The 26,941-nt window shown below is 35.8% G+C and overlaps 1 protein-coding gene across 1 annotated transcript in view; it reads left to right on the forward strand.

Annotated features, from left to right (window-relative positions):
* The window catches only part of LOC127986265 (potassium/sodium hyperpolarization-activated cyclic nucleotide-gated channel 1-like), a 108,778-nt gene that overhangs the window by 38,406 nt on the left and 43,431 nt on the right, over positions 1 to 26,941 (forward strand). The window contains exon 3 of the mRNA XM_052588534.1: positions 18,014 to 18,175. Coding sequence (XP_052444494.1) covers positions 18,014 to 18,175 — 162 coding nt within the window. The remainder of the gene's footprint in view (positions 1 to 18,013; positions 18,176 to 26,941) is intronic.

Below are 26,941 nucleotides of genomic sequence, written 5' to 3' on the forward strand. Positions count from 1 at the left end.
GAAGGGCGGCGATTTAGGACGGGGTGCCGGTGACAATAAGGGAGGAGGCAGCTGACTCGTCACATTCCCCCTCCCAAGCGATATCCCCATCATCAGGGCGCCGCCCACACGGGAGTGCTACCATCCTCAACCAGGCTCCAAACGGCCGGAGTGGGCGGGGATTCCTCTCGCGCACCAGAACAGGGACAGAGAAACCGGGTTTTAGTGACAGCCTCAACCAACCACATGGTAAAATGACAATAACAGAAGTCACTTACCCCTTTTGTGGCTGGGAGGCTGTCCCCAGTTTTCCTCCGTCCCAGTCCGGGTTCTCACGAACCGTTGCAAGTGAGAGGGAGTGACGTCACCAGATGTTTCCCAACTGCGCTGTCTTGGCTCCGCCTTGCCCGCATTCTCCACCAGTGTCACGGGAGGATCACAAGACAGACACAGTGGGCGTGGCGTCAGGCCTCGGGGGGGCTTTTATTAACAGAAATCAAATTAAAACGGGGGATAAAAGGTGGCCAAAGGGGGAAAGTGTCCAAAATAACAGAGAATCTGGTGTCCTCGTCGTGCTGCAGGGTTCGTGTGGATCGGGCAGTGTTCATGGAGGAAGAGTCCAGGTAAGGGGCGTAGTCCGGCGGCCGCACGCGCTCCCCTCTCTCTCGTTGGACCCACGAGGACACCAGCGTGCATGCACAGGGAAGAGACCGGTCTCTTGAGGAGAGGCACGTTGGGCTTTTAAACAGCGGCGATGATGAGGCTCCATTCCCCATCACACGCCGCCAGCCCTGACTCGTCCAGAGCCCCTCCTCTCACACACCCACTCCAGTCGGGAGCCTGGTGAAGGGCGGCGATTTAGGACGGGGTGACAATAAGGGAGGAGGCAGCTGACTCGTCACAACATGTATCACTCCAGACTCCTTCATGAATGTCATGTCGCTATAGTGTTTAGTGTTTTAACCAATTTGTGTGCATACATTAAGTATTTTTAACCGATCAGTTCTGCGCTTGTGAGATTAGTTTGTGCCGTTAGCATGATCTTTGTGTTGTATTGCAGCAATTTGTCTACGATGATGACAGGTCAGCACGGTGTGAGAACTAACATTGTGCTGTTTTTTTCTCACTTTCAGTGCATTTGGCTTCCCATACGTACGGCTGAACATTGGTTCTCTCATTCTCAGTTATGTTGCTTCTACCGGCTGTTTATTATTGTAGATATGCAATGCAGAGGGACATATACACGAGCCCCTCTTCTAGAGAATGGGTGGGAACATGCAGCTCATTTGCATTTAAAGTGATACACTCAAAAACAGCTCTTTTTTAGACACTACCCCAAAATGACATTGTCCAGCTGTTAAAATAAATGATCTGTTGGGTATTTTGGACTGAAACTTTACAGACACATTCTGAGGACACCCAATACCAATATTACTTCTTGTAAATAGGGGCATAATAGGTGCCTTTTAAATAAATATGTTATGTTTATATATTAAATATATTTATATATGATATATAAAATAAAATATATGAATATATATGCATGTTAATATTTGTAAAATATATACTGTATGTGTGTGTATTTACATAATACATAATAAATATACATATATATATATATATATATATATATATATATATATATATATATATATATATATATATATATATATATATATATATATTATAAAAAATATAATGCTTACAATATGCTTACAATATGGTTGCCGTAAGGATCTTTGTACTTTTTTTCAGTGTTGTGCACCGTTTGACTAACAGACGAGATGGTGAGGAGAAGCCAGAAGTGAATTAAGAGAGCTGCTCTGCGTCTTGTTCAGACCTCAGATTAAAAGAGCAGAGGAGTTGAGGTTATCACGCTTCTGAGACTAAAATAGACCCACTGCAGCCCAGACCGGCCCAGCCCAGCCCAGACCGAGCTGCGGCACGCAGGGAGGATGTGCCACTTAGGGCATGTAAAGATGGAGAGATCAGCCAGCAAAGATCCTAACTCATTTCTAATCCACAGCAACACTCATTCCAGACCGCTGCACCAAACTCAGCATGTGTTTTATGCCTCTCATGAGAGCCTGTGTTCCTCCATAGTACTGACACGAACCATAGAAATATCAGAAGGAATCTAGACTTTTACATTTGAGGAAGCAAAAGTCACGGCCTTGATGCTACAGTACAGTGCTGTGGATGATTGCTATGAGGTTGCTAAGGTGTGACAGCTTCATACATTGCTAGCAGCTGCTGATGTGTTCTAAGTGGTTCCTAGGGCTTTTGGGTGGTTGTTATAGTGTTCTGGTTGCTAGGGCATTGCTACATAGACATATGGTTACAATACAGTTGCTAGGGGGTTCAGGATGGTTGCTAAGACATTGATATGCTGTTACTAGGGAGGTCAAAATGGGTGCTAGGGTTTTCTAGGGGAACTCACTAAGGCATTGCTATGTAGTTGCAATGGAGTTCCGGGTTGTTGCTAGGGCATTGCTACTATTTCTATACAGTTTCTAGACAGTTCAGAATGTTTGTAAGGGCATTGCTATATGGTTATTAGGTTATACATGTTGGTTACATTGTTAAGTGGTTGCTAGAGCACAGTTATGCAGTAGCTAGGGTTGTCCAAATGGTTGATATGGTCTTCTGCTAACTAGGACATTACTATGCAGTTCCTAATGTGTTTAGGGTGGTTGTTAACACTCTGAGGTCTAAGGGTGTTTTTTTTCAGTTGCTTATAAACATCTAAATGGCTAAAGTCTAATCTCACTGTAATCAGCACAAACTGGGCTATAATAATATGTGAGCAGCATGTATGTACATGATTGTGTTTTTGAGAAAACAATGTTTATGCGTGGTTAGTGAAAAACTAAAAATGTTAAATCACTTGAATAAGGCCATTAAACACAAAGAACATTGTTTTTGAGAACTGGAGCTTCTTGCCTAGAATTTTTCTTTCTAAATGATGTGAAAATCATCTTGTTTACTAGCTTACAGAAAACAATATATTGATTGAAATTTTCTAAGACACTTTCTGTTTGTAAAAGTCAAATGCGAGTAGGCGTGAATACCATGAATATCATTGTGATTTACACCTGAGAAGACAAAGGCCTGCATGAGCTGCATAATGAGCCGTTCTGTCAGCTATGTCACTGAGAGGGAGGAGTTACAAGAAAGAATGTAAGGACAAAATAAATGTATATAATTTTATGTTTGTAGTTTATTTAGAATATATTAAATTATCCCACAAAATAATTTAATATTCACTTGTGACAGTTTATTATGAAAACAATCAAAGCTTGGATTTTTTGCAGCATTGCTCCAGTCACACAATCCTATATTACCTATATTATTGTTATGCAGTTGCTAGGACATTCTGGGTGGTTGCTAAGGCATTGCTACATGGTTTCTTATGTGTTATTGGTGTTACAAGACCATTACTGTGCAGATGCTTAGGATTTGAGTATGGTTGTTAGGGCAATATGACTGCTAGGTTATACCAGTTGGTTACATTTCTAGGTGGTTGCGAGGGTATTGGTATGCAGTTGCTAGGGTGGCCCAAGTGGTTGCTATGGTGTTCTGGTAACTAGGGGATCCACGTCACATAATTTTTTTTTTGTGTGTGTGTGTGTGTGTGTGTGTTCTGGTGGTTTAACCACATTAATATGCAGTTGCTAGGGAATTCAGGATGGTTGTTTGGGCATTGATATATGGTGTCAAGGTTATTCTGGTTGGCTACAATGTTAGGTGGTTGCTAGAGAATAGCTATGCAATTGCTAAGGCAATATTGCATTGTTTTGTCGTTGTTTTCAGGCGTTTGCTAAGGTATTGCTACATTGTTTTGTTGGTGTTTTTAGGTGGTAAAAGAGCATTGCTATGCAGTTGGTAGGGTGCTCTGGGTGGTTGCTAAGGTATTGCAACATTGATTTGTAAGTGTTTTCAGGTTATAACCCTAACCCTAACCCTAACATTGCTATGCAGTTGCTAAGTATTAAAACCACAAATGACTGTTTCCAAACAAGTTAGATACTATATATGTTGTAACATCCAGTTTTTATTTTAGTTATATAATATAAAAGAATAAAACAGTAAATCTTTTTTCAAAGGCCATAAATCACCAACATCATGTTGTGGCTTACAGAAAAACCCACTAATGGATAGAAGATTAAAGAATGATGTCTGTCCATGTGATTTACTCTCATTAGAGTTGAAAAGATTTTATAGGATAAAGACATTTTATCTAATTCCAAGTAACAAGCATCCGAATGTCACATCAGTGAGAAAACAAGCTTGAAATGCTCGACAGATGGACAGACACGTGAGTGAACACGTTTGATGTTTATTTCCTCCATTCTTAAATGAATGCAGAAGCCAGATTATGGCTGAATGTGATTTTTACAAGTAGGCTTTCTAAATATCCCACATCTTATCAAAGAAAATAAATCTCTCTGGCCTCTTCCCCTCACACTCATCTGATACATTAGAATTCAGCAAGACGTCCCAGATTTCAGCGCACTGAATCCTGATGTGCTGACAACCCCTGAACTTTTACAGACCTTCTCTGTGTTTCAGAAGAAAGAAAATGCATTTATCAATTGGTGAAAGACGCTGTAGCAAGATGACTTTTGGATCAGCTGCCTTCTCTTCACAAAGCTTTTGAACTTCAGTAATCGAAGTGTCAGATGTTTTTGTACTCTGAGGTAAAACATAGCCGACAGGGTTGAGTTGCCAAATCCTCTGCACACACACATGCGGCAGCGACCCAAGGAATATTTTTATTGATCGGAACCTTGACTTGAATTAATAATGTCTTAAGTCGGTAAATAAGGGGCTCATCAGAGAAAGCTGTTAGGTCACACAGTCTGAACAGGTCGAAGACATTTACTAGGTCTGAGCTAAGTAAACTGTACAGTTTGCTTTTATTTCTTTTCTGCGTGTTCATGCTTAATAACTTGGAGTTGCATTCCTATAAGAGGGACAGTTCAGGCGAAAAATGGAAATTCTGCATAATTTACTCACCTTAACGTTGTTGTCTAAATGTCTATATAGTTTTTATTTTTATTTTAAATTTTTGTTATTTTAGTACTTAAAGTTAAACTGAGTAAAAATGAGAAGTGTTGCCTTGAAATAAAATACATTTTTTAATGTTTTATTTCATTTAACATTTACTTTAATTAACATCATTTTTCAATAATTTTAATTTAATTTTGGTTTACTAGAATAACCTAATATTTTAATGTGCACAATAATAACACTTTTTAATGTATGACAAATGGCTATTAATTTTAATATTGGTTTAAGATTACAAAACATATATATATATATATATATATATATATATATATATATATATATATATATATGAATCTATACTTTCATCACCATTCTCCCTCTCTCTGATAAACCCCTTATCTGTGCTTTTTTTCAAAAATAAATTTTCACACATATTTCACTGACAGCAGGCTACCCATCGGCCCTCCTCTGTTTTAGACTGTCAGGTCAGTGTGAGTAGGATGTGAAAGTGCTAAATGGCTCCATAATGGGTTGAATCAGAAGGTTTAATGACAGCCGGTGAGGCTGCGCTCAAAGTTCTGGCCCATTCTCTGTCACCCCACGGGGGTCCGGTTCACAGGCCCTCACTGAGTGCAGAGAGGCTGATGTCATTTCCATGCGGCTGTTTGCCAGGCACACTGTAAAAAGCCCTCTTCCTCTAGAACAGTGAAAACCCCTCAAAGCAAACGCAGTGAGTCACATTTCCTCTTCTGTGCAAAGCCCTTCCACTTCATTTAGCTTGTTAGGGTGTTTAAAGATTCTTAAACAAGATGCATCTTAGCCTGAAATCGGTAAGCAAAACATGGCTGCATAATGCCGAACACATCAACATGATGTTATACCACCAGTATTGTACTGTGTAGTACATTATTTCGAGATTCCCATTGTTAATTAAAGATTAGCATTAATACAAATGATCTGCATATTAGAATGATTTGAAAGTGACATGACACACAGCCAAGTATGGTGACCCATACTCAGAATTCATGCTATGCATTTAACCCATCCAAAGTGCACACACACAGCAGTGAACACACACCTGGAGCAGTGGGCAGCCATTTATGCTACAGCACCCGGGGAGCAGTTGGGGGTTTGGTGGCTTACCTTGTGTTCAATTGTGGATTTTAATCCCAGCAAATTAGTCCCTGTTAATCCTTGATAACTTTTAATAGAGGATATACACATACACAATGTCAAATTACAACGACAGAAGCCATGTCAGAATGCAGTACTGGATTAGATACATATAAGACATGTTTAAACTGTGAACTATGCATGAATGCAATGTCTTTAACAGAGCTGTAATAATGATGAAGCTAATTCTGTTAGCATACTGTGAACCCCACTCAGGAACTGATTAATAAACTCTGTAATGAGGATTAGAGATTCACATACGCAAATCTGATTGAGACAATCGGAATGTCTCTTTATCTTTATCACCCACAAATCTCTTTATACCTCTCCTTGTCTTGTGATATTTATATTGCAACCCAGGCTCACTGGGGAATAACATACCTGTGGTTTATGCACATTTATTACCTCAGCACTCCGCATTGACAGTGTAATGCTATACCAGGTGAGCTGCTGAGCACGTTTACTACATCAGAGTTATATTAAAATCATAGTCTCTTGTCTGCCAGAACCTGGTTAGGCTCCAACACTAAGGTGGAATGTTTGAAAAGCTAAAGTTGTTTTGATCATAGTTATGATAACTGTCCCCATAATCTCCTCCTTTCCACCACTGTTTCTTTTTTCACTAATGTTTAGTTGATGAATAGCACCCAGGCGGTTGTCATGGTCTCTCATCCCTCCAGAACTGTGAAACATTAGCAATGCTAATAGGCTAATGTGTATCTTCCTGTAAATCATGTTTCTTTTTCCCCTTTTCATGTCTTTTCTGGGTCCTAAATGAGCTATTAAACCCTTAGATGTTGTTAGCTTCCATCTGTGTATGTGTGTTTGTATTGAAAGAAAGCGAGTCTATTAGAATTTTGTGTCAGTGTATGAGGTTAGCACTGTGCTTTTCTAACTATGTGCAACATACTGTAGGTTTGTAACTATAGAGTCCATACTTTATACACAAGTATGTAAATGGTTAGCTAATATACTGCAAGCGCATGTCCTTGTAGTAGCCTACAGTACATACCCAGTCTCAATTCTCAAACGGTGATAGAGTTAGATTCATATGTCTGTGCCATTAAGCTTAATGCTATTCAGGTAGATACTGTAAACTTTAAACAAGTCAACATTATCTAACTTTAACTAGTTATTTCAGCAAGATTTTGCTCCACCACGACAGTAGCTGACCATTTAAGAAGAATGTTTATGCTAATAATGCAATACATACTTGCACTATATTATGACACATGAAAATTATCACTGACCTTGCCGCAGGGCAGTTAAATTGTGTTTAAAGTTGATTAATTTTAACTCTGTATATAAAATGTCTAGCTTTAACTTGTTTTCTCAGCAAGATTTTCTACAGATTTTGCGCCACCATGACTGTATCTGAACATATTTTCACTATAATGCCCCTTATGGTAAATGCTAATAATGCAATGCATGCTTAAATGAAAATGATCACTGCCCTTGTCACAATGCATTCTGGGATTGCAGCCTCATAGATAAGGTTTCTGTATCTCAGTAAATCTGCACCTATTACAAAACATTAAAAATGACTAGTTAAATTGTCATTACAGTCCATTGTTACTTGCATTTGATGTTTAGAAAGTTAATTTTGTACTCAGGATTTGCATCTGTGTGAGTGTGTTTATTTTTATATATGTTACTACACGTACAGTTTGTGATGATATGTGTGTTTTAGCGGTGTGTGAGTGTACTAAGCATGCGTGCATGTGAGATAGTGCTGGAATGGTGATGGGTCAGGGCGCTGTGAAACATCAGGCCTCACAGCCGTGGGCTAATTTTAGCCCTGGCGCACTGTACACCGCTACAGTATCTCTCACACAGGCAGATTAATAGAGTTACAGAAGCCTCTACTGTATCACTGCTGTTGCCCGAGCCATTCCCAGAGACAGCAGTGGGAGGAGAGAAAGAAAGAGCTTGAAGATACAGAAAGAGGTCGAGAAGACGAATAGAGAGGAAAACAAGAGAAAGTATGAAGTTTGAGCAGCGTTTCCTGCAGAATTGCAGTTCATTAGGTTTGCATGGGAATGAATGAGAGATTGCTGCAGTCAGCAAGATTTTCAGTAAAATGTGCAACCCAGGCACTTTGGGTAAACATTATATTATGGTGCTTCTTGCACGTTTTGCGACACATTCGTAGTTACTGAACAGTTTTACCATGTTTTATTACTTTGGTTATTGTACATATCGTGGCGGTTTGGAAATTGAATGTCTGGTTAGTAGTGCGGAAAAGTTAATGCCATGTTATATTTGAAAGTAACATACTGTAGAACCTACGCTAAAACTAACTGATAATGTTAACAAAAATGTGAGATAAAAATGCATATAGAGCTGGTAATAGGTTGTACAAACTGATTAGATTTTTCTTTTCTTTTTAATTTTTTTTTTTAATATGGACTAGAATAAACTGTGACCTTGCAAAGCCATTTTATATGCTTTTCCTTCATACAAACTGTTAAATTACACAGTACCATAATTAAACTGCACAAAATGCAAATCAAAACCCAGGCAAACACTTATCACAGTTACTGAATCAGAAAAAAAGCGTAATCTGAAAGCAATTACAAATGAAATCCTCAGTATCAGTGAACACAAATGTTCCTAATGCTTCTACAACACATTCACTATATTCTGTAAATTATAATACATTATTAACAATAGTTTACCATGGAACAAATGTAGATGTTCCTGCTGCGGTTCTAGTTTAATCCACAGCATGAGCCTCTCAAAACTATGTTGTAAGCTACTATAATAAGTGACACAACATCAGTGTTTTACCATATTTTTTGGGATAATTTCTTTACGTATGAGTGCATCTGTCCTTGGTTCCCTATGGAATTTTTTTATTGTTATTGTACATAAGTAAGCAAAAGAAAGGAAGAAAATAAAAGACAAATGATATATATATATATATATATATATATATATATATATATATATATATATATATATATATATATATATATATATATATTATATGTGTGTGTGTGTGTGTTTACATGCATCAATTTGTATTCCTCTGGGAGACCTTGGCCTTGGGATGCACTGCTCTCATAAGCCTGATCTTACTTCCCATGAGGCACTGGGGCACAATGGAAGACAACTTACAAACCCACTGGGGGTTATACATCCAGAAGAGACAACACCATCTCAAAGGGATGCTACTGATTCAAAATCAAATCACCAACTAGAGGAATCTGCCTCCAAACATTACTGAGAGGAGAACAGAAAGATAAACAAACTAGTTTGAGAAGGAGACCGAGTTGGAAAATAATTGATAATAAGTGAGCGTCGAGTGCCTGAGGCTTTCTCTGGCATTCACCGAACTCTCTGCTTGACTCAGCTGCCCATCTTTCTATTGCCTACTTATTAGCATTGTAAACTATTTTCTTTTTTGTATGTCTATTACTCCTACTCAGTTTAGCTTGTTCATCTGCTGCTCTACAGTTTCTCACAAAGATTATTATTATTATTTATTTATTTTTTTTATTTTTTTTTGAAAGAAACATTGATCACGTCTTACATTTACAGTTATATGAGTAAATGCTAAGAAATAGCTAGAAAAACTAGAATTAAGAAACTAAAGGCGTTTTCAAACTGGGGTTGCAACCCTTGGTCTAAAACAGCTCATGATATGTCTGTATTCTTTCTTTTACTTTTTGTAATGCAAAAATCACTATTAATGTTGCTCAGACTTAGGTTTAGGGGTTTGAACAGTCAAATGAATTCCTCAAAACATGCAGCATGTCGAGAAGACAAAAGTAATACCTTGCAGATGTACAGTATGATTTGCCCCTAGTGGACAATAATGCAGAATGCCTTGGGGCTGGCTCATCTGTTCGATCTGTGTCCGTGGCAGTGCCTGGTAGGGGTTATCTGAAGCTGGTGGTCTGAACTTTTAAGTGCTGTGTGCCCTTCCACCAGTAACCTTGAACATCAATTGAGTGTTGTTGGTTAGCATTCCCATAGTGCTTCACCTCTACACATTGCTGTTGTATGTTAAAGTTAAAAGACCTGAAGGAAAACATGTAACATGTATTATTTGTAAACTCCCAAATAAGGTCCTCAAGCTATTATTTGATTATTCTGTATGGTGAAATTGCTAATACAATTTAGCTAACTCTTTTATCCAATGTGACTTACAGGAAACAATCGCGGAAATGGTCCCATTGCAGCAACCTTGGGTTAATTGCTTTGTTCAAGGGTAGAATGGGCTTTGAGATCTCAGTAACTCTCCAATGGCGAATCACCTCCAACCACTGTATGACTGAAACTTGGACATTTTGCCTAGAAATACAAAATTGTAACGGTTAAGTCAAGTATGTGAGCGAAGACACATCTATCTCCCAATCTGGAAATTGCTTTCCAAAATGAGTCAGAAAATTCTTAAGCAAACAAGTATGGATTGCATTGCCACTGCTACAGACATTATCATGAACAACTTACTTATACAGCCAATTTTCTATGTCAGGTAAGATAATGGAGCAAGTTAGCTACAGTACATTGTCAACATGTTTATAGCTAGCTACCTGAATAACAACACTTTTGCTTTTCTATCTTGCAACTCTATCCCACCCTTGAGTATTGAGTCTTGTTACCGCTAGAGTAGTGCAAGAGTTGTTTAACAAGACACTTGCAATGCATTGGCTAAACATTCGTGTCTGTTTTGCATACTTATGTGAGGCATGATAGTTAGCCATAATCCTAGCCAAAGAAACCTTGTGTCTGGGTCTGTTTGTGGATACTGATCACAGATTGGATTGATTAATTGGCATTGAGGGTCTTTCATGTCAGCACTTTCTGATATTGCGTGTGAGTCCCATAAGGTGTATTTGCAAGCCTAGGAAAACCAATATAGATAAAATGCTAGTCATGTGTATGTAAGATACAGCCATTTCCTCAGGCCAATTTGAAGGTCAATGCGTTTTGACAATATTCTAAACCTCACAGCTCAGAGACTGTAACAGCTTAAAATCAGGAGGTGCCACAGGATTTGTTCGGAAGCCATATTCTGTGTCATTTTTTCACAAAAAATGAAAGGTGAAGTATGTTATTTCTATGTCAAAACGGAATCATAAAAAAAAAAAAAAAACATCCACCTGCTATTGGTAAATTAAGAGATAGCCAGACCTCAAACTCATGCCATTGGCTGAGACACTGTTGCTGGTCAGAACTGCTTAAAGCAATGTTTTGAAAGTAACACAAAGCAAGCAATCAACCCACAAATGGGATGGGAAAAAAATACTACACACTTCACTTTGGAGCTACATTCAAAACACATTTAACTTCCATAATGTAATCCATATGAGTATTACAGAGTAAAACAACAAGGGCTGCATCTGAAAACATACAGTAGGCAGCTGTCTTGCTGCCTTATCAGCTGCTATGTGACATTGTACTGTAGGTAGCTTTTTTACACAAAAGCACTTCATGAAACTGATTTAGGACAGGCTTCTGAGACAGAGTAACAGTTGAATGATCAACAATAAAATTAGTTTTGTTGATAACTAAATTAACATTTAATTACTTTCATACTAATCTCTCACTAGAAATAACATCAAAAGTGCATAAATATTTTTCTAAAATATACATTTACACAAAAACTGACCACCAAATGCAACTTTCAGATGCCATATATATATATATATATATATATATATATATATATATATATATATATATATATATATATATATATATATATATATTAACCATCATGGAATGGAACACATACACTGATAAAATGTACATAAAAACAAATGTAATTTCTGCATTAAATAAGTTCAGACAAGAATTTAAAATATAAAGTAAATTCTATATTACTAATCAATTTAAGCTTGTAGAAATTAAATTTGCAATGTTTTTGAGTTGTATTTACATTGTTTTATGGTTGATTTTGTCGTTAGGTTTAGTAACTTACTGTTTTGTGATTTCTGGAGTTAATTTTCTACTCAAAATGACCCATTTATACTCAAACACTATCCGTTGATTGTTACCGTCATTGTGTCTGGTGTACCAAGTATCGAGGTCTCTGTGTTCATTTGGGTAATAATTACATTGACTGGACATATTATCTTCAAAAGATAACAAGCTATCTACTTGCTTACTTACATGTATGCAAATAAACCACATGCTTTGATAGCATGGTTGTTTTCCAGTGCTAAACTCTAACTTAGGGTAATGTACTTGATGATTGTAAATTTATAAAAATAACTAGATTGATATTACTCATCAAACTCTAGCTGGCCATGTTAAATTTGCTCAATTCCTTTGCTAAATGTACCTAACTTAGTTAAGTAGATTTTACTTAATTCAATACTTAAATTTTACTTAAAATTTATGTGTGCAAAAACTTAAATGAAAATCTACTTATTTTTATATATATATATATATATATATATATATATATATATATATATATATATATATATATATATATATATATATATATATATATATATATATATATATATATATATATTAATGTAGGATTGTGAGATATTAAAGGCAGCAAAGGATATATCTGTGTTACCTTCAACAATCAGTCAGAAGAAGGTATCTCATGAGACAGGAAGTGAATCTAACTTTAGATTCGGACTCACCTTGATGCCTTCCTACTGTACCTTGGAATATGTCCTCCGAAGGCAGTTTTTTTCTCCAGTTTTTGGATGCAGCCAAGAAATTATGTTAGAGCAGGATTTTCCCATCCACATAACCTTGCTTACTAGACAAGATATGGAGAAAGTTACATTTTGATTAAACTATTCACAAATAAGGGACATTTAAGAAACTAACTACGGTCATTTTTATTTAAAACATCTGTTCTCTTCATTGCAAAATGCATGATAAAAGAAATTCAACATCCTCTGTATTTCATAAAGAAATACTTTTGGATCACATTACAAGTGACAAACTCAGAGATAAATTTGCAGAGACAGTTTCGGCAGTCTGTTCTGTTAACTCACAATGACGCCTCAGCTTCTTTGCAGTAACTCTAAAATAGTGTGAGACTACAAAAGGTCACCACATCACACTGTGGGTTTTGTGGAGCATAAAATGAACTTAACCCTTAACCGCAGCTTTCAGGCCCATACCATAAGCAGCCATTAAAACACCATCAAATTTACACCTTAGTAATTCCAGCCGCATGTGGAGTGCAAGAGCAAACCCATCGACTTTAAAATAGATAACAATTACCTTCAGCTTCAAATCCTGCCTTAATTTGGCAGGGGAAATATCCACCACAATTCAGGGTTTATCATGCAAAACCAGTGACCACTGGAGCTGGGGAAAACATTAGTAGAGATCTTTTTTGGGGGGTAATGTATTGAGTTTCTCCAGCCAGGACTGTATAATGAAATAACTGGCCCGGATAGAAAAGAAACTGAGTGGTGTGTGGAGTTAATGGCCTTTTAATGCAAATGAAGGATGGCTGAATTAGAGAGGGTGCCCATGGTAGCATTGAGGAGAGAACATCGGCTTTGTTCAGAGCCAGTGCCATTGAAACTTTTTATCCCATGTCATTTACTAACGATGGACGAGCGCACTGTGCGATAACATGAACTTGTCTGATTAACCAGCAGGATCTGTCTCTTTATTCATGTTGGATGAAACTGACCAATTATAGTTATCAAGCTATAGGAGTTGATGTTAAAAGTGTTTGGAGTTTCCTCCATAATTGTAACGTCAAAATATGTCATGGTAGCAATGACGTAAAAAGTCAGTATGAAATGAAAATGGCTCTCTATCTACATTTTCGCAACAGTTTACCTATACATATAATTTACTGTACTTTCCAGCCAAAATTATCTCTTGTGGCAGTAAAACACCAATAACTTTTCTCACAAATTATGATTTTGGGGCAGATTATCGATTAAAAAATTTTCTATGCAAAATTCTACATTATGTTTATTTCAAAACAATTTACAATAGTGCATGATTCGCACACAAATATATTTTAATGTCTGCATCACATAACCAGCTCTATATCTATAGCTTTTCTGGTGTAGTAAAAATGCTTTGTAGCTCACCTGGTAGCTGATCATTACATATGATGCAAAGTACTTGGCTTCGTAAAACAAGTTCTGATAAAGACTTCTAGAAACAAGCTAAAATGGCATGGTTGCTTAAGCAAATGCATTGTTTTTTTAATCACATGTTTGCTTTTATTAACACTTTAAGTAAGGTTTAGGGTAGTTGGTTTTATTTTCAAATAGAATAGAGCCTAAACATTTAATTTCTGAACTGCTGCAATTCGTATGTACAACAACCAAAGAAATAGTGTTGCCAGATTCATATTTTTTAATTTCACATAATTTTGCAAAAATGTTGCCACATGCACGTTTTTTTAATGAGCCTGGGTTAATCAGAATCATTATTTAGTACTTGTTTAATATACATCTCTGGTCTTTTGTGTTCATTAGTGCATGTTAATACAAATAGGAAAAAAAAAGGTTTATCTTTATCAAAGACAAATTCCTCTTATTTTCGAACCACTTTCTACAATTTATTCAATTCCCGATGGATAAAATCAAGTACTGCCATACATTTTACACCTTTTACAGGTCAAAAATCTTGATTCACCAAGCGTCTAATAAATACATAAACGTAAAAGTTGTGTAAGTCTAAATGTAAAAAGAGACACTGTGAATTATATAACAACCACAGTCTCTTTCAGTCGACTACACCAAATAAACAGCAAAACAAAACAAGAATTCATGTGTATATCTTTCGCAGAAAGACACACTCTTCATCTAACCCCTTATCCATTTCTCTGCATTATTACACTCCATTTGAAATTGCCACCTGCTTCCGTCTTGCCAAGCCTGAATTGATTTTTTAGGAATTCAAAGCCTTCTGAGTCTCTGTTGTTCCAGCGCACAATGTAGTTTGCATATGACCAATCATCTGCCCTGTTTATATGTAATCTCATATAATTTAAGGCCATGTCCCCTCTTTTGTATCTCCCTCTCACCTCTCCTTTCCTCTCCTTCTCTTGGCTCTTGGCTGTATCGCTCTTGTGAAACATAAACCAAATCTACCTTGGCTGAAAACACATGCAAATATCCCAAGTGTTCACTAAGACAGACCAGGACTCTTGCAATCGTGTGTAAGAGCACCTAATGTTACACATAAAAGCCTGTGGGCGGCATTCTCAATGAAACCTCTAAAACACCGTCCTCAATGGGTGGGTCGTGACCAAAACAAGTAGCAGCTCTGCTCTTACAATGCTAAATGCAAATTATGAAAAAAGCAACTTACCATAAAATTGTGCATACTTAGGATAGCACAATAAGTTTGCTTTTGAAAGGGAGAAGAATCTCTTTTTATGTTAAAGGTTATAAAGGTTTCAAAAGAACCTTTTAGTAAAAAGTTCTTAAAAGAACTATTATTTTCTTAGTGTAAAATACATTTGAATAAACTAAAGAAACATTTTCCATTATTGAAAACCTTTTGGATAATGTAAGATTGCATGTATGTTTATAGTTATTCGTGGAACCATCAATGCTAATAAAGAACCTTTATTTTCAAGAGTGAATTCCATAGAACAACCATTTTCTGGTTCCCCTAACAACCTTTCAGTGAGCAGTTCTTAAAAGAACCTTTTTAAACAAAGGACAAATGAAAGGATTCCATGGATGTTGAAGGTTCTTTTTGGAACCACTGACACCAAAGTTTATTTTGGTGCAAAATCATCTGTCACTTGGTAATATGGTACATTTTTTATATGGTTTTTATATGGTTTGTTCAAACCTGGTAAACCACACTTTGGATCATATGTATTGTCAAGTTTCCCATTTGGCCTATGTCAGGTTACACTGAACAAAATTATAGATACAACACTTTTATGTTTGCCTCCGTTTTTCATGAGCTGAACTCAAAGATCTAAGACTTTTTCTATGTAAACAAAGGGCCTATTTCTCTCATATTGCTCACAAATCTGTCTAAATCTGTGTTAGTGAGCACTTCTCCTTCGCCAAAGTAATCCATCCACCTCACAGGTGTGGCAAGATGCTGATTAGACAGCATGATTATTGTACAGGTGTGCCTTAGGCTGGCCACTTCAAAATACCACTCTAAAATGTGGAGTTTTATCACACAGTGATATATAGTTTTCACAGTTTTGTCATCATAACTAACTTGAATGGACAAATGCTCACATTCGATGGCATCTGGCACTTTGGAGAGGTGTTCTCTTCACGGATGAATCCCGGTTTTCACTGTACAGGGTAGATGGCAGATGGCAGACAATGTGTATGGCATTGTGTGGGTGAGCGGTTTGCTGATACAGTACCCCCAATACAGTAAAGCTTCAAATTTTAGAGTGGCCTTTTATTGTGGCCAGCCCAAGGCACACCTGTGCAATAATCATGCTGTATAATCAGCATCTTGATATTTCACATCTGTGAGGAGGAATGAATTATCTCGGCAAAGGAGAAGTGCTTACGAACACAGATTTAGACAGATTTGTCAACAATATTTGAGTTAAGCCTTTTGAAAAAAAAAGTCTTAGATCTTTTAGTTTAGCTCATGAAAAATGGGGGCAAAAACAAAAGTGTTGTGTTTATAATTTTTTGCAGTGTAATTATTTTGCTTATCGTTGGGCCACTGCAGTTGTTGTTTTAAAAGGCCTAAACTGGTTTTGGTTTGGCCTAGTTTAAAAGATTTGCCTTCTCAGCAGGAAAAACTTCTCAAGATTGTTGGTAAAGAAATTTTAGGGACTTTTATATGATGTGACATCATGGTGAGTTTCCACTCAATGTCTAATGTGAATTCTGGAACCTCGTCAAAGCAAGTTGAGAAATACTGGGAATTTTAGAACATGTTCTGAAACAACATAACACTGCTTATTAAGAACAAGGGACATTAGAGCAGGAAACAGACTTTTCAGTCTTATAGACAGTTGTAATAGACAAAATGAAATCAAAATGTGGCCAATTTACGTTCTTAATAAATGTCACTGATTTTATAGTGCATGTTATACGTACAAAAAAAACAAAAAAAAAAACAAATTGCATTTGAATACATTGGCATGGGCATGTGGGATGGGAAATAAAATAACACAAATACATAAACATATATGCAGTACAATATCCTTTAGTTTATAGTTGGTAAGATGGTAAGGTTAGAAGGTTAGAAATAAGTATGTAATGCTCCCCAAGGCTGCATTTATATGATCAGAAATGCAGGTAAAATGGTAATATTGTGAGATATTATTAAAATTTTAATATATTTTGAGATGTAATTTAATCATGTGATGGCAAAGCAGAATTTTCAGCAGCCATTACTTCACTCTTCAGTGTCACATAACATACTATTTTCTTCAAGGGATAGTTCACCCCAAAATTTTGTCATTGATTACTCTCCTTCATATCATTCCAAACCTGTAAGACATTCATTCATCTTCGGAAGACAAATTAAGACATTTTTGATGAAATCCCAGAGCTTTCTACCACGTTCAAGGCCCAGAAAGGTAGTAAGGACACTGTTAAAATAGTCCATGTGACATCAGTGGTTCAACCGTAATTTTATGAAGCTACGAGAATACTTTTTGTAAGAAAAGAAAACAAAAATAACAACTTCTCTTCTGTGTCATTCGACACGCATTCACAAAAGTACCATGAAGCATGTAATTGCTGTCTATGCAGGGTCAGAAACCTCTTGGAATTCATCAAAAACATTTTACGGGTTCGGAACAACTTGAGGATGAGTAATTAATGAAAGAATTTTCATTTTTGGGTGAAGATAATGAATTTGTTATTCAACAAAATGCCATCCTGTGAAGGTTTTTTAATAAAACCATTGATCTTTTTCTCTCCTTGTGTTCCTCCTTCAGATTTTTCACATGACGTATGACCTGGCGAGTGCAGTGGTAAGAATCTTTAACCTGATTGGCATGATGTTGTTGCTGTGTCACTGGGACGGATGCCTGCAGTTTCTGGTACCTCTCCTGCAAGACTTCCCTCCTGATTGCTGGGTGTCGCTAAACGGTATGGTTGTAAGTATTCAAAACTTTTCATTACTCTTTCAGAACCATTTTCTGGTTTTATTTTGAACTGCACATTGGTTCAGGTCAAAAAGATAATTTGATCGGTGGACAAGAAAATGATTTAGTGAAAATATTCTCTAAATGTTTAACTGTTCCTCATTAAGAGACTTAATAATGACAGTAAATATATATGCCACATTCACATAGCGGCAGAATTACCGTACTTACAAGATGACAACTCAGATCCTGAAACGTTCACATATGGACTTAGAGATTATTTGTTTCTATGGCAACTATTACAGATCCAAGAGAGAATTTGTTGGTTATGACAGCAAAATTCTTAATCACTACATAAATTCACCTTCTTTGAAATACAGAAGAACAAAGAGAGCACCTGCTAACAGTGGTAATAATAAAATGGCATATCAAACTGAAGTATGTTTAGAGGTTGTTATCTAGCTGTTCGTCTGACTGTCTAATGCATAATGCATACAAACCTGGGAAGCACTTGTGAAAATTGTAAGCTCCAATCAGATTGCCTTTGCAGCATAGCTTTTTAGGGGTCAGGGATGTTTTTAAAGAGGGACCAAAATCATGTCTTAACCTGTGTTGAAGTCCTGAGTGCTTGAGGAAAATCTAATCATTAAATTAGTTTGCCAGTTAAAAAGAAGAAGAAGAGGGAATTAGTAACAAATAAACCAGATATTTCACAGGCAGAATTAAATATGCTTTCATTAAAATCTTTTCTAATTATTATTATTTTGTTTTTTAAATTCAGCAAATAGCCTTTGATTTGATCAAAAATGACAGTAAAGGAGACCTATTTTTTTTTTGAAAAATAAAAAAAACATCAAATAATCCCTCAAAATCAAAAATTTTAATTTTGAGTTTTATATTTATCAAAAAGCTTGTGGAAAAAAAACAAAACAAGAGAAATTAAATTGAGCAGGTAATCAGCAAATTAGAATGAATAATTTACAATACAAAATTACATTTTAAAATATATTAAAATAGAAAACTGTTCTTTTTAATTTTGTAATAACATTTTACAATATTACAGTTTTTATTTTCTGTATTTTGATCAAATAAATACAGCCTTGGTGAACATAAGCATAAAACCATATGGACCCAAGATCTTTAAATGGTAGTATAATGTGGTTTATGTTTTGATTTGTATATGTGAAATAATAAGTGCCTAGTTCATCTAGACAATCAAAAGTTCTGCTATTCTGAAACTTTAATATGTTTGACAAAGTCATGAATAATCATCTGAACCTACTTACAAAGCATGATTGCAGCAATAATCTCACCACTTAGTCTAATGTTTTACGAAATCAAAAAGGAAATTAAACAACCCTAGCTTATGAAGATTTTGGACTTGCCCGTCCCATTACTGTTAAAATCCAAGAGGCACTGGGCAGAACATTTTACACTTGACCTTTATCATACGAGAGCTGTTCAGCTAATCAGGACAGATGGCTTGCTGTAGTTTTTCACCGCACATCATGTTGGTGCTAAATGGATGTTAAAATGCCAAAATAATTTTTTTCTTCTTCCAGCTTTTTCAAATGAGTTCAACTCAAATTCCAGGTCAAATTGCAGTGCTGGTAAGAGCATTAAGCTTTTTTAGTTCAAGGCCAACTGTGTCACACTTGTTTTAGGAAGTCAGATTTCTCTGATTTCCCGCTAACAAAAATTATGCATTCACTTTGAAAGTGTGCGCAGAGTTTAGCAGACGGCCTGTAATGGGCATGTGCAAATTTCTCAGCATTTTCATCTGAGCTTGTTAGCTTGGCATCACATTAGATAACAGTCTTGGTGGTGGTGGGGAGATATGGCTGTTGGCAGTTACGCAACCGTATCCCCTCTAGGTGCAAGGGAGCTCAATCTAACTTTGAGTTGCTTTATATGATACTGCAGACCCCTCGGCTCTGGAGGGCCTTACCGGGAAACGTTGATAGTCGTGTTTTTTTAAACGTGACATTTCTGACAAATTAAAGATGCTTGAGAAGCCTTAGCTCCGTCTGTTTTACCTCAGAAACGTTTCATGTAATTTTCCATCTTCATCTCAGAAGAAACAGTGGTAATTATGCATACAGCAACATCCAAGAAAACAAAGCTAAGCTAACAAAGCTAAGCTAAGTCCTTTGTTTTAGCTTTAATGCTTACATGAAGTGACATTACTGTGCTACAAATATGGTTTTGTATTTTCAATTCTAAACTTAAGAATGCACTTCAAAACATAGTCTTGTCTTTCTAAAGCTTTCTAAAGCTAAAGAAGAGGTCAAACGCTTGTGGCGTTTCACTGCAGTTTGATGTGATAAGAGGTTGATATTGCCCCTTGTGGCTCTGATTTAAAATTCTAGCCTCAGGTTTCTTTTTTTTTTTTTTTTTAACCAGAGATTGAGAACTAATTGCAGTACATAAACACTTGAGATCTGTTACAAAACCTAGTGAGTTGCCTATCTAGACAGCATTAAAAAAAAAAAAAGGAAGGCTGTTCCAAATCAGTTAAAATAGTTTGAATGCCGCCTCCACATCCTTCTGGGAAGTTCTATTTACAAGCCTAGAAGTCATAATTACAGTGTGCTTGCAAGTGAAAAAGTTGATGTGGGCATTTATTTTTCACTTCAGCAAAACGCTAGATGTTTTATGACTAATGCAACAAAATGAAAATCAAATGACGCACACTGAGTGTGTTGATACTTATCTTCATGTTTTATGCTGTGGAGCCACAAATGATGTTTGGAAATGTAATATAATGTAATGTATATGTTAATTGTATTTATTTAACCAAAAATACTGTTAAAAAAATTATATATATGTATACAATATGAATAAAAAATAAGTAATAATGTGAAATAATATTACAAATTTAAAATAGCTATTTTCTCATGGAATATATTTTTAAATATAATTTATTCCTGTAATGAACAATCTTCAGTGCCACATCATCCTACAAAAAATCATTTTAATATGCTGACTTACTACCCAAGAAGCTTTCCTTATTATTATAAAAATAATAATAATAAAAAAAAAATCTTCATGAAAAGTTTCATTTATGTGAAATCTACATTTTTGCGTCTCTTTTGATCAATGTAATGCATCCTTGCGCAATAAAAGTATTTAACAATCAATACATCTTTCTGATCCCAAACTTGGCTTTGTATAATCACACTTCTGTAATCAGTATTTACAATGAAAACATTCTAATTTCTATGCCACTATTGTCAACAAATGTAAAATAAGGACAGTGAAACGTGTTTTCAAACTTTGAGCTTGTGTTAATATGTTCATTCCATCATAACTTGTCTCTTGAAATGTCAGTCGCCTACAAACATGCACGTCTAGCACGACTACTGAACGCAGATCACTTTAATATTGTAAAACAGTCATTTGTGCCAGGGTTCATTCTCTTAAAATGAGCTTTTGTTATTGAGTCATCAATTCTGCAGGTGTTTTGATGCCACATTTCCTCAGCGAGGGGTTTCTAAACTGATAGAGATGCACCACCTCCTCCATTCTGTAAATTATATCAAGACTGCATCATGATTTTCCATCTGTCTCATTCCCCTGGGCCTGGTTCAGATAAATGCCACAACCAGAAAATCATAACAGAAGCAAACAGAAAATCAAAAGCCAGGGAAAGTGTTTTGTTTTACTTTTCTGTACACATCCATTTTTATGTACCTTCTTAGTCTAGGTGCGTTTTCCTCCCCCTCTCCTTCCCTCGGCGTCTTTGTGTGACTTTGAATCAATGACCTCCCTGTTTACCTCTGCACCACTTTCTCCTCCCAACAAAATCAATGCAGATGAAAAATGAGCAAAGATTCCTGGTGCTGTCTTTTCCCCGTGCACGGATGGGGGTCCCAGAGGGAGGCGGTGGCCCTGCTGCTCAGTAATTCAGGGTTTAGGCAGGTGAAGTGAAGAAGAGGATATAATGCCCTGGCGGGGGAGTGCTAATTGGGACATTGAGCCGGAGCAGACAGGAGGCGACACTGACTGTGTTACCGGCCAGGCTGTCGGGTTAATTTAGCCATCACAGAGGTTAGAGTTGAAGGAACGTCTGGGGATCTCAACATGCCTCCCTCAGCAGGATCCGAACCAAGTGAATGTAACTTTAAATCACAGTATCTCATTATTTGACAGAAATGGTACAAGATGGGTTATATTCCACTCTCATAGTATCATTGTTTTCCCTATAAGTCCACCTATAATGTTATGTAACTGTCGAAGTGCATTAAGAATCTGTATACTATATACATATCCCGGGTCTGTTTGGACCCGAAGAATAATAATTTTATAAAACAGTCATAGCTTAAGATTTTTCAACTAAAATACAACCGTATTGTATTTGATCTAAATATATATATATATATATATATATATATATATATATATATATATATATATATATATATATATATATATATAACAAAACAGCTTCTGAAAGTTTTTCAAACTAAATAAATAAATTTCTACTTGCATAATAATGTCACTTTCAGATGAAAAAGTGATCATTTTTTCAAAGTTCAATGGTTCGAAAGTGCATATATTTTTAAAAAAAATATATATGTGTGAATTTAACTTCATAAAATGTAAATTTTTTGGACTATTAGGTATTTTTTGACACCTTATAGTAATTTGTACTTACCTGACTCTAAAATAGCTCAACAAATTTTTTATTTTATGCTTTTATCGCTTTACATATACTATATGCTATATATATATATATATATATATATATATATATATATATATATATATATATATATATATATGCATATGTAGCTAATTCAAAATCAATAAAATCAGTTAAATCATTTAAAATCACAGAGATTGTTATCATCAGAATAGGATATTTGATAATGTAAGTTTAACCTATTTGAAGTATGTAATATTAAAAAAATATTAATATTAATCCATAATAAATTAAATGTAATAACTTTTTGAAAGTACAGTATACAGTATATACATATGAGATCAGTAAGATCGATTTTAATAATATTTATTCAAAGTATTTTTGATTATAAAGGATGCATTAAATTCATAGGAAAATAATTGGGGGGTGGGGGTACAAAAACATCAAACAGCACAACTATATATAAAATATGTTACATTATGTTCTGTATAACCAAATATATATGGCGAGTATAATATGACAGTTGAACAGCTTTAACAGTTGAATGTCACTGACAGTGTCATATTAAATCATATTAAAACCTCTGTTAATGTTTTAATACGTCTTAAAAGTACATTAAAACATTTTCTTTAAGAGCAAAACAAACAATGTTGCCACTCTTTATGTAATTGATGCTCATTTCGAACACACTCAAAGTTAATTTATGATAATTATAATTAAAAAAAGATAATTATGCTAAGAGTTTATTCACTTGAGCTATTCACAAAAGTTTTTTTGCATAAAGGAAGTGAAAGAGTGATTATGAACCTGCGCTAGCAGCAGCCAAACCAACAAAGGTTTTGTGGGAAACATTGTCCATAAATCACATTTCTAACACAAGCCCTCTGCAAAAACACAGTGCAAAGAGGAAACATCAATAACTATAATTGTTTTCCACATAATACATAATAAATTAGTTTTTAATTGAATGATGTGTTGCACGCAGAGTTCCTCTGAACATGTGACTCGTTCATGAATTTTGCATTACTGTCCGCACTACTGCTGCCAAACATTAATGAGATGCTTCATTTGATCTTCTGTACATTAAATAATCCACAGCATTCCCATGGATGCCTGTAATAAATCATCTGAATACAACTCATGAAAGCCCTAGAAAATGGTCGGAGGGTTTGGAAAATCCAGTTGGGATTGCAATTTAATTTGATGTCACCAGTGGTGCAGAAATGATACTTTTCACATTTAAAGATTTTATCCAGATCATGAGTTCTATCAAGTTATATCAACATCAGGACAGTAAAGCACCTCCAAAAAGGTCCTAAACACTTCTAGGTCTCAAGGAACATTTTTTTTTTTGTGCTAATTTCCATACAACTCTGCTTGATAGTTGAAAGTGACATACAGCCAAGTATGATGACCCACACTCAGAATTCATGCTCTGCATTTAACCCATCCAAAGTGCACACACACAGCAGTGAACACACACACACACTGTGAACACACACCCAGAGCAGTGGGCAGCCATTTATGCTGCAGCACCCAGGGATCAGTTGGGCATTCAGTGCCTTGCTCAAGGGCACCTAAGTCAAGGTATTGCCGGTCCGAGACTCAAACCCACAACCCTAGGGTTAGGAGTCAAACTCTCTAACCACTAGGCCACAACTTCCCTACTTAGTTGCCTCAAATCAAAACATTTTCACCTCTATATTCACAATATATATGCAAAATCAAATCAAATAAAAAAGAGTTGTATCATCTGAATAAAACTTTTTGTGTAATATTTAAAAAAAAGTTTAGAATTTAATGAAAGCTTATTTAAAGGTAAAAATTACCTAAAATTTTTAATATGAAAAATAACTTTTTATATGTATATATTGGGTCAGTAAGACTTTTTTGTTGTTGTTGTTGTTGCCTCAAATCACCAGATCTCATTTAAAAATGTAATTTCATAAACTTGCATATTGCTTTCATTTTTAAACTCTATATTCACTTATTCACAAATTTATATAGTTTTATATTTAAACCCTCTATTCTAAATGCTCTATTCGAAATGCTTCTTTCAGGTCCCAGATTATCCATAAATGATAAAATGATAAAAACACATATGAAATGAAATGAAATATTATTTTGTAAAATGTTTAAAAATGTGACAAAAAAGACAACAAATAAAACAATTATTAATTATATATATATATATATATATATATATATATATATGTATGTATGTATGCATGTGTGTGTGTGTGTGTGTGTGTGTGTGTGCACGTGTATATACTGTTATTTGTTTGTTCTGAATATATAAAAAATTATATCTTGTGTAATATATAATTTATGTATAAATATGTATATTTCTTTTTTTTTTTTTTTGCTGTTGTTGTTGTTGTTTTCTCCTGGATGTACAGTAGTATAATGTGTGTGTAGTTTTACCTCAGGGACGGATTACATATGATCTCATACCGCTCTCCGAGCACACGCTGTCTGCTGTCACCTGATTGGTTCACGCTTGAATAGCTGGATAGTAACCGGTTGTGTGGGTGTGAGAGCGTGAGAGATGGAAAGAGAGGGAGGGGGATATAAAAACATTTTCTACACACCTTCAGAGAACACTTACCTCATGTTAAGACATAAGGTTGGTGTAGTAGGGACACTTAAAGCCCACTGGCCTCTCAGAGCACAGTTTTAATCAGCTCTTGTTTTGTATTTTTTATCTTCGGTTTCATTGGCTCTGGCCGTATTTCTCTCATTTGAACCATTATTCCAAATGCCAATCTAAACAATAAGGGCATCTCATTTGTTACCGTTGCACAAAATCGTGACTATTGCCTCTGCTATAAATAACCACAGATGCATAACAACACACACATCCCAGAGGGCTCTCTGTGTGTCTGTGGATTGGATGGTTTGTTTTGGTGTTAAAAGTGACATAATTACGTAGGCTAGGTGTGAGCGATCAGTCTAAGAGCTGCTATATGGGACAGGTTTATGTGTGCTGAGTAACAGGCCACTGGTCTTTCACCATAATCACCAGACATGATAACAAACCCTGTAAAAGCCCCACAGACTGGAATAGAGCGCACCAGTTAGGTTTATCCAATTTAGTTTCTCTATAGAGAAATTGATTTTTCAGCAATAATGTATAAACCTTTTAAAGACAGACCTGCCATGAGCTCCAAGCAAATATATGCTGCTGTAGCCTCAAGTGTGATTTCAACGTTACTTTTTAAGTTTTTGGTAAAAATTATGGTTTATTTCCAAATTCCCAGTTCACAATAAAACCACCCACAATCCTTATTGGAGATCCACCAATCAGAGAAGATCTTGTTACCATGTAAACGGCAATAGCAGCTCAGTAACGGCTACTAACTCCCATGAAGCATTGCAAATGACACTATCAACTCTGAATAAATGATTTTATTATACATAAATGGTTTGAATGAATAATTAAAGGTACAGGTTGTAGGACCTGCCACTAGAGGGTGCACTACCAAAACAAACGCGGGGTTTGATGACGCTAAGAATGATCTTGGAATGATGGGATTTGTTGTCTCCTAACACAATAATTGGGCATACATAGCAAATGCGAGTTCAACGATTTGCGCGAGTAGATTACATACAAAGTCAATGCAAAGACGCGATCAGACTATGGATCAGACACGATGCCCAGCATTTGCCATGTATACCCCATAATACTAATCTTGTTGACCGTTATTATAGCATACGTTTTCTGTAAAGAAACAAATCAAAACAACTCACCTGTCGAGTAAACAAAAGCAAGATCGGAATCTCTTTCTAGTTGAAGTTTGTCGCGAAGCTCTCTCCATCTAGAAAATGCAACACCGATATTGATATTCGCTCTTTCTCTCCTCTTTTCCCAAACTTTTCTTGGGGACAGAACCAGCGGCAGACGGTAAACAGTAATTATGTTCCATAAATAAGTAACACAATCCACCATAAAACGTGCTAGAAGAAGTAAATAAGGCACTGCTTGAAGCAAGCTAGTAAATAAGTCATTTTCAAAACAAAGAGTTGTTTATTTTATTTATTTTTTGACCAAAGCAATAAATTCGCCTAACCGACATTGCGAAAAACAAATGGCGAAATCTGCATAGGGAAATCGTTCTCCCTCACATGAATTT

The sequence above is a fragment of the Carassius gibelio genome, chromosome B21 (assembly GCF_023724105.1).
Source record: "Carassius gibelio isolate Cgi1373 ecotype wild population from Czech Republic chromosome B21, carGib1.2-hapl.c, whole genome shotgun sequence".
NCBI lineage: Eukaryota > Metazoa > Chordata > Actinopteri > Cypriniformes > Cyprinidae > Carassius > Carassius gibelio.